Source organism: Lasioglossum baleicum, chromosome 17 (assembly GCF_051020765.1).
Source record: "Lasioglossum baleicum chromosome 17, iyLasBale1, whole genome shotgun sequence".
NCBI lineage: Eukaryota > Metazoa > Arthropoda > Insecta > Hymenoptera > Halictidae > Lasioglossum > Lasioglossum baleicum.
This window is the reverse complement of record NC_134945.1, coordinates 7,343,422-7,352,073: the sequence shown is the minus strand read 5'-3', so window position 1 is coordinate 7,352,073 and position 8,652 is coordinate 7,343,422. Positions and strand designations below refer to the sequence as shown.

The 8,652-nt window shown below is 33.9% G+C and overlaps 1 protein-coding gene across 2 annotated transcripts; it reads right to left on the bottom strand.

Annotated features, from left to right (window-relative positions):
* Positions 1-1,124: 1,124 nt before the first annotated feature.
* LOC143217723 (protein tudor-like) lies at positions 1,125-6,726 on the bottom strand. Of its 2 annotated transcripts, XM_076442279.1 has the most exons (6): positions 6,632-6,726; positions 6,141-6,378; positions 4,946-5,633; positions 3,688-4,698; positions 3,106-3,522; positions 1,125-2,010 (listed from the first exon to the last, which is right to left on the bottom strand). In XM_076442279.1, exons 3-6 carry the CDS (start codon positions 5,551-5,553, stop codon positions 1,944-1,946), a joined length of 2,103 nt encoding a protein of 700 aa, XP_076298394.1. In that variant the 5' UTR covers positions 5,554-5,633; positions 6,141-6,378; positions 6,632-6,726; the 3' UTR covers positions 1,125-1,943. The 2 variants fall into 2 exon arrangements, with proteins under 2 accessions (XP_076298394.1, XP_076298395.1); XM_076442280.1 differs by lacking the exons at positions 6,141-6,378; positions 6,632-6,726 and adding an exon at positions 5,855-6,133.
* Between the last annotated feature and the right edge of the window lie 1,926 nt (positions 6,727-8,652).

The following is an 8,652-nucleotide window of genomic DNA, read 5'->3' as shown; positions in this document are numbered from 1 at the left end:
AAGATCAGATAGCAAAGTTCGCAGCTATTTACTTGTAAGGCACATGTGTATATGTTAGGAGAAGAAAATACAACAACAGTTTACAAAAGCATATTAATATATTTTACATATCTTTTATTCTTTTATTTCTGTTCAACATCACAGAATAACGGACGAACTTACATATTAATACATTGCATGTACGAATATTCTATACCTCTAAACATGAATATATTATACTATATTCTGTATATAATGAGATGACATTTAATTTTGTGTTGAAATCAATTAATTCCATATCGATTTGCATTTGATGAATAGGAATCTTTAGGTGTACGTAGCTCTTACAATGTAGGATGAGTAGAAAGAGATTCACTTTCTTCAGCTTCTTCTAATTCGTTATCTGTACTTGAAGATAAATAATCTCTCAAAACTATATGGATATGCAGTGATAGCTTTAAATAGTTAATATTAAGGGAGTAGACTTGTTTTTCCAGAATTGCAAGGGTTCGGGATGCGCGTTCTCATTTCTCGGTAATGCTAAAATGGGAATTTTCAGTAGTCAGAAACGCTAGACAAAATATCGATCTAGGCCGCTAACATCAAAAGTCCTGTTTTTCCGTTTTCGAGGCGTTATTTGCATTATTCGGAAGCATACAACTGCGCATGTAGCTATTCTTATGAAGCTGTGACTGTTAATAATCCAAATTACGCCTCATAAACGTAAAAATAGGACTTTCGAGGACGATCGCGGGCTAAATTGATCTTTTATCTAACGCTTTTGACTACTGAAAAACCCCTTCTTTGCATTATCGAGAAATGAGAACGCGCATCCCGCACCCTTGCAATTCTCGACCGCCTTAACAATTAGTAAATACGAAAATTTCGGAAATATTCCCATATCGAACCAAAATCAGCGAAATAAAGAAACCCTGCTATTAATAATTCACAATTCCGTTTGCCTTGTTTATACGCAGTTTCTAATTCATGGCTTGTACGTTGATTGTATTGCCACCAACCTGAAATAATGTAATTTAAAATCATATACAAATTACAAGTAGTTTTCAAAAATTGTACATATATATATATTTAAATAACGATAAGAAGATGCTTTCATTAGGGAAGTTACAAAGTAAACAATCTAATATTTTGCAAAAACAATGGTTTATTACAAAAATACATTAAGATTAGATCAAATTTGTGTCAAGTCTCATATAGGTATGATATCACGCATAGTTTTATAATAATAATTATATTATATTATTTGTAATACACATAACATCACGTATAATTGATAAATATAAAGAAAAATATTATATTCCAATTATGCTTTAAGAAGTATAAAAAAATATAGAAGGTATAAAAAAATATATCTATCATGTCTTTCCTATCACACTTGGTTTAGCGCTTACAATACGGTGGATACAGTCTATATTGACAATGATTTTTAAAGACAACCAGATAAACATTGTCGCAAATAGCAATTTCACATTGGGCTCTACCAAGGTTGTAAATAGTCTCCAAACTCGTGCCAGTCCTCGAATTATATTACCACTAATCTATGAAGGGGTATGTTATAAACTTATCTATGCTTTGTCTCATCTTGTCAAGATATAAAAAAGTTCTCTCTCTTCTATCTTTACCATATTTATAACATTGATGAGGTTATTTATGGTTTACTTTTTAACTATTTGTAGAACATTTTATGTCTACCGATCTGACGCAGTCTCTTTCTTTCATGATTTATAAAAAACTAATTGATAAATACAACGGTACACTACCATCTTTGGCTTAATAAAATAAAACTGATATTCTTCTTCGGAACAATCTAATTCCTTATGTGCTTCTTCTACTTCTACTAATTGCGGTCTGTCTAGGAAATCCAGAAGAATTTCTTGACGACACATAGGACATCTTTTGCTTTGATTTGCATACCTTTGACACACAGGTAACAGTAAACATGATTACAAGGTAATCATGCTGGATATATGCACAGTTGAAGGCAGACTGCACATTCTGGTATTGTCGGACCTAAGAAAAGAAGTATCAACAATATTATCTACATATATACAGTGACTCGAACTAATATTCGGACACTCTTAAAAAGATGACAACTTTTTTAATATTGCACCATGCAATTTGAACTTTTTTGGAAAGCTAGAGCAAAGACAAGTCTTTTCGTTTCAAAGCTTCGATTTCTGGAACTTCGAAGGAGATGAGAATCCAAGTTTCTTAGCTTTGATTTCTGAAACTTCGAAGGAAATACGAATCGAAGTTTCGAAGCTTTGATTTCTGAAACTTCGAAGGAGATGAGAATCGAGGTTTCGAAGCTTCAATTTCTAAAACTTCGAAGGAAATGAGAATCAAAGTTTCGAAGCTTCGAATTAAAGCTTTACTTATTTTTTATATTCTACGAAAATTCTGTTAAATTTTTTATTTGTCAAAAAACATGACATAACATGAAACTCGTAAGTTACAAATCCATACAATTCGAAGACTTCGAAACTTTGTGCACTTCGAAAATTCCCTTCGTCCTTCGAATCCTTCGAATCTTCGAAGAGTCAAAGCTTCGGGAAAGTAAAGACCCGAGTCCTGACCCGAGAGTTTTGGGTTCTCGTACAACTCTAATTATTACACATTTAGAAACTACTAAAAAGTTTCTCTCTACAATAGTTATTTTTCTACGTTGATTTTATATGTATTTATTGCATTTTTTTAACACATTACCGACCGGTAATTATTGCATAATTTTGAAAAATCTATGGTATATGGCTAAACACTTCTTAATGGAACCTTAAATAGCAACAGCAGTTATCATTGTGGCCTATCAAATCACCCTCAATAACGTCATCTAATAGTTTCATTTAAAATTGCAACGTAAAAGAAAATTTCTATGCTTTCTTTTGGTACAGCACAATTATTAAACATCCTATTACATAAGGCTTCCAGTAAAGTGTTAAATTGAATGAAATTCACTTGCAATATTATAGATTGTATAAGAGTTGATGATTTCGGCGCCGAAATCATCAACTCTTATACAATCAATTACGATCGAGAAACATACTTCACCTTTATTATAAATTATATTCATACAATTGTATGATAAAATATATTTGATTAAAATACCTCTGATTAATATTCGGGCTTATATTAGGGCTACGTTGCTTTTCCACATTTTGATAACTAGGTTCATTCACAGATTTCCTTTCATCTCCACCTGTATGTAACATTTGAGTCTTGATGCTTTCCATTCTCTCAGGTTCATACAAATCTACAATTAGACCGTCTGGTTTTGTGTCTACCACTCTTAAGAGTAGACGTTTCTCTAAGGTCAATGATTCAAACTTAGTGGAAATTTCTTGAGTGGATGCAAAAAGCTCCGAACCATGTAAAATACATTTTATTGCTTGAGCTTCTAATCGTTTTATTAAATCGTCGTGAATGAAACGAAGATAAGAAGCGTTGACAGTTTCTTCGTTACCGTAGTCAACATATAATATCTTCACATTAGCCGCATTTACACCAAGAATTTGTGCTCGGTACCTAATGATTAAATAATGTACATTAGTATTATGTAACACTTCAATATTATTAGTAAACTGTGAATATTTGTGCATTTACAGCATATTTAAAATAGGTATACGCATCGATTACAAGCCATAAATTGCATAAACATACACAGCTTAACCGGCACATTCTTGAACTAACCATTGATTTTCATACAAAGCAGCACAAGGAAGACCAATCTTCAGTTGCGTTAAGCTCAAGGTAGGCGCAGTTTGACAAAATTCTGTCAGACAGTTCATCACGGATTCGAGAGATCCCGCACTGCTGTCTAGTTGTACAAAAAATTTTCTGCAAGATTCCACAAATGAAACGTGTACAATTTCTTCAGCACCTTTCAATAATTTCGTTGGTTCTTGATATCCGAAAGATATAGGAGATACTGTTGGTGTTGGAAACGCTTGTCTAAGAATGTCCTTTAGGTTTTTCCCATCGTCGTATAAATCTCCATACTGAACCAACGGTGGTCCTTCAGGCGGGCAAACATGTAAGGCAAGTAGTTTTCCTAATACTATTTGTTTGAAATATTTTTTCATTTCGTCTGTAACATTTAACTCGTGAACACCACTTAGCGTAAATCGAATAGAAAGCACTTCGGGATTAAGAAAATGAGATGGCAGTTGGAAAATATCCGTATAGGGTAAAACCTCTGTATGGCCGAAATCAACATAGTAAAGTTTACACTTGTTTTCCATTACAGATACTACAACGGCTCTGCATAGTGCTTTGTCTTGTGTATAACGGCCCAAACAAACCGATCCAGGTAAAGGAGGTTCTAGCAATAGTTCTGTCGGATGATTATTGATCTCTTTCATGAGCACGCTTAACATTTGTTTTTTACTCTGAAGTTGTACAGAGAATTTGCATGGACCATCTTCTATAAAAGATACGTATATGTTGTGTTTAGACGGTACATCTAGAAAACGTGACTTAAATGCACGAGCTTCTTGCGCAGATGACTGCATCCTGTGTTTCTGTTCTGCTGTGCAACATACAGGAACATTTTTTTGGTATCCATGCATATTATTCCCAACGTAATTTAATGGATTTACGTTCTGTACAGATCCCATTGAAGCACAATTGTTACTTATGAGGTGGTTGTCTGATTGCTGATATACCGGTGGCACTTGTGGTTCTCTCGTACACGTTAGTGGCCTATGAAAATAGAGATAAGATAAATAGAAATAGTATTGTTCTATTAAATAGATAAATAATATTACTGTACGTTGTAGATGCATTTCAACTATAATAACTAAAAAGTAAAAGACTGAAATTTTGTTATAATGTCAATGTAACGATAAGTTATGAACGCAATTATAAGAAACATTATACTATCATTTATCGCTCGGAACAAATATACAATTGAGTAAGAAATAAAGTCCCTTAGTATTCAAATAATTACCTAACCATTTCTTGCACTGTTGCTCCTAAAGCCACTTGTCTTTTGATCAAGAATTCGCTGAAATCCTCATTGTTATACCAGAGTTTAATAAAGCAATGATTATTAACCACACTATGGATCATGATTTTATATTCGTTGTAACATATATTCTTTTTGATCAGTTCGATTATTCTATTTCCCCAGACTTTATTTATCGGTAATACGTTCGCCAGTGTGAAATCGAATGCGACAGGTGGAAAAGACTGTAGAAACTCGGTGCCAGGTATACTTTTGAGTAAATGAATATCTTGAGGTGGTAATACCTCGATATTGCCGTAATCAATGAATTGCACAACTACCATACCGTCTGGACGTACACTAATTATTTTTGCTCTATAATAGTTTTCATTCAGATATTTAGCGCAGCAAATCGCGTTTAAATGTAGATTAATAGCTGTCGATCCAAAGCAGTCCTGACTTTTAGCAAACTTTTCGACGAAGGGATAAATCATGCGTCCTACACATGTTGCAGAATTCTTATCGATATGACCCCAAATTTTAAGAAACGTATTCTTTGCTTCAACATGAGTCACAAGAATGGTCAGTTGTGTGCCTTCTTGTAGAGTCATGATGTTTTCTATCGTTATGACTTCTTAAGTGAAGCACTGTAATCTTTCTTGATTACATAGGTCAATCTGTCTCCACAAATCTGTAATTATAAAGTTCGTCAGACATTTAGCAAAACCATTTCGAATCGAACCTAACCATTATTTGAAATTGTGCCAGAACAGACGAAAATGATCGAAAAATGCATCTGAAAAATAAAACTGTTTTGGCTGTTCTCTTACTTTCAACCTTATCAATTTTATTGTTCCACTGGTTTTTCGTTCGTTTTGATCTAATTATTGTGTAGTATTATTTTATTTTTACCGTTGTCTATAAAGACCAAATCCCCGTAACACTGTCACGTTTTAATAAATAAATCAAGAATCATACGATAATTACAATCCAACTGTGTAAATATATTTGCAATAATAATGTCTATAAAGCTTCTCTTGTGAATCTCAACTATTTATTTCTGTTCGCGTATATATAACAGAAAACATTGTGTGTTGGTAATCAAAATTAAATGTCAAGATATTAGACGCACCTCCTCCATAATAATGATAATATAGCAATATTCTTTCTACGAAATAACACTTTTGTAAATACTTACCTGTAGAATCTGGCGATTGACCGGCTTCTTTGTTCTTATCACCCACGTGGAAATTTCATTGACCGTACGACCTGGTACGACCGTAGTTTTGAGTGTGACATACTCAATGGCGCGAAAATTCAATTTGTGCCCGTAAATTATAAATGGGTATTATGGACACTCTTGAAAATCGCATAACTTCTTAAAAATTGGTCCGAAAGACTTGAATATTTTTAAAGATGATAGACCGACTAGTTTGCTAGAGAATGAGTAAACAAAAATTTGTTTAGATTGCAATTGGTAGGAATCATATTAAATTTTAAAAATAATGATTTGTCAACTTTTTTATCCTAGCCTGTAACGATAATTTAAAAAGTGCGTTTTGTAGATACAAATATAATAAATAAATGAATTAAATTTGAATGTACAGTTATAATATTCGGACGCTCTAAAAGACGATAACTTTTTTAATATTGTACTATACGATTTGAATTTGAATTGTAAATATGTACCTTTAGAAACTGCCCTGATAGCACAATTGACTCCACGGGGAGTGACGAAAACGCGCATAAGTTGACTCCACTTGGACAACCTGGAACCGTCTGGATGCAGCCCACGTGAAATGCAGCTTCTGCAGTCTAGCTGGAACGCCACTCTATCCTGGATTCCGCTTCCCCGCAAGATGGCAGCACGGTCGCACTGATTAATGCGGCGAATGCCGTTATACAGGGCAGCGCCGTCGGTAAGGGCAGATCGCACTAATGTGGCAGATGTCGATAAAGTAGATTTCTATGGTACAAATATGTAGCAGTTTCCCTTTTTACCGACAATACTGATTTTTGAATGAATATTCAGTCACATGCAAGGAGAGAAAACGAAAAAAAAATCTGTGCAAAATAAAAATTCTCTGCATCGATTGCAAGAGATGGAAGCTAAGATTAAAATGTCAACATGCAAAAAAAGACAAAGTGTCGTACAAGGGACAAGAAAATTTACTTTTTCTTATTTTTTAATACACCGCAGGGAGTTGGTAAAGACACATGGACAATGACACAAGGAATATATATATAATAAATATTATAATTTTTTATTATTACTATGCTTTATTATTGGACGAACACCTAAATATCTCTTCAGGTTATTGTGATGCAAAAAATATTTGTTCCGTAATGTGCACGGTGTGCCAGATATTTGGTCCATTGACACCATGCACATTACGTAACAAATATTTTTTGCATCACAATAACCTGAAGAGATATTTAGGTGTTCGTATTTAAACGGAACACCCTGTATATTGTGATTATTACACGTTGTTGCCTCTGCTTCCCAAAACTTGTGGCCCGTAGCACGTTCTGGCATAGGTGGGATACCTAAAAAATACAAAGAAAATCAGTAATGTACAATATATGCATGTGTGTTGAATGGCATAATTAGATATACGTACCACGTGAAAAATTAGAGGTCTTCCTCTTCCCCGGTTGCCACAGCTTCCTTCTCCTCCTTCCCTGGATAGCACATTATATTTATCCTCCGTTCTGTAAATTAGATTTTTAATTACACAGTGAGTAAAGGTGAGTATTTAATCTTCTTCGCTTATTGCTCATCTCAACGAATTTTCTAATTTCTGGTGCTACAATTACAAAAGGTCTTCTGACGTTTTTCATCAACTAATATACCTAACTGATTCAAACATTGCAATGATATTTATAAAAAATCGATTAAAGTTGAACTACAAACAAAAGAATGTACTACCAGAAATAAAAAAATTCGATGATGAGAAGCAAGTGAAGAAGATTAAATATTAGGTTGTCCCAAAAGTTCCTTCCGCAATGCCTTTCTTTAATATTGCTAAATAAATATTAGGTTGTCCCAAAAGTTGTTTTTCGATGCATGCACATAATGCAAATTCATATTAAGAAGTACTAAAATATTAACATAAACATTATCGTATTGTTTGTATTTATTTAGCTACATTAAAGGAACACAATGCGGAAGAAACTTTTGGGTCAACCTAATACTTGCCTTACTGAATTGGTTTAAGCCATCATTTTGCCGATTTAGAATATTGCTAAGCTAATTCTAATCTGAATGGGCCAAAGCTGAATTGTGTTGGATTTGTTTAAAGTGATAAATGATAATAATGATAATGAAAAGAGAGTGATAAAGTGATAAAGAAACAAACAATTTACTATTTTGGACTCTACATTGAAGTGAACATACTCGCCCCGTAGCACCTCATACGTGATGGCAAATGGCACTGTCGCGTGGTGTGCCGACAAGCGTTCTCACGCTTTTTCACGCGAAGATTCTGGGAGACATTTGAGCAAAATGAAACCGATTAACCAATATAAATATGTACAAATACCTTCCGTTCTTCCTTCCTTCCACGTAGTGCACGTAATCCAAGTAATCCACGTAATCACATAATCCAAGCAAGTCAATCTAATAAATAGTCAAATAGTCAAATGCCGCAACGCAGACCGCACCTGCGAATGTAACGTGTAACCACAGAGCGAAGCTATGTAAATATATC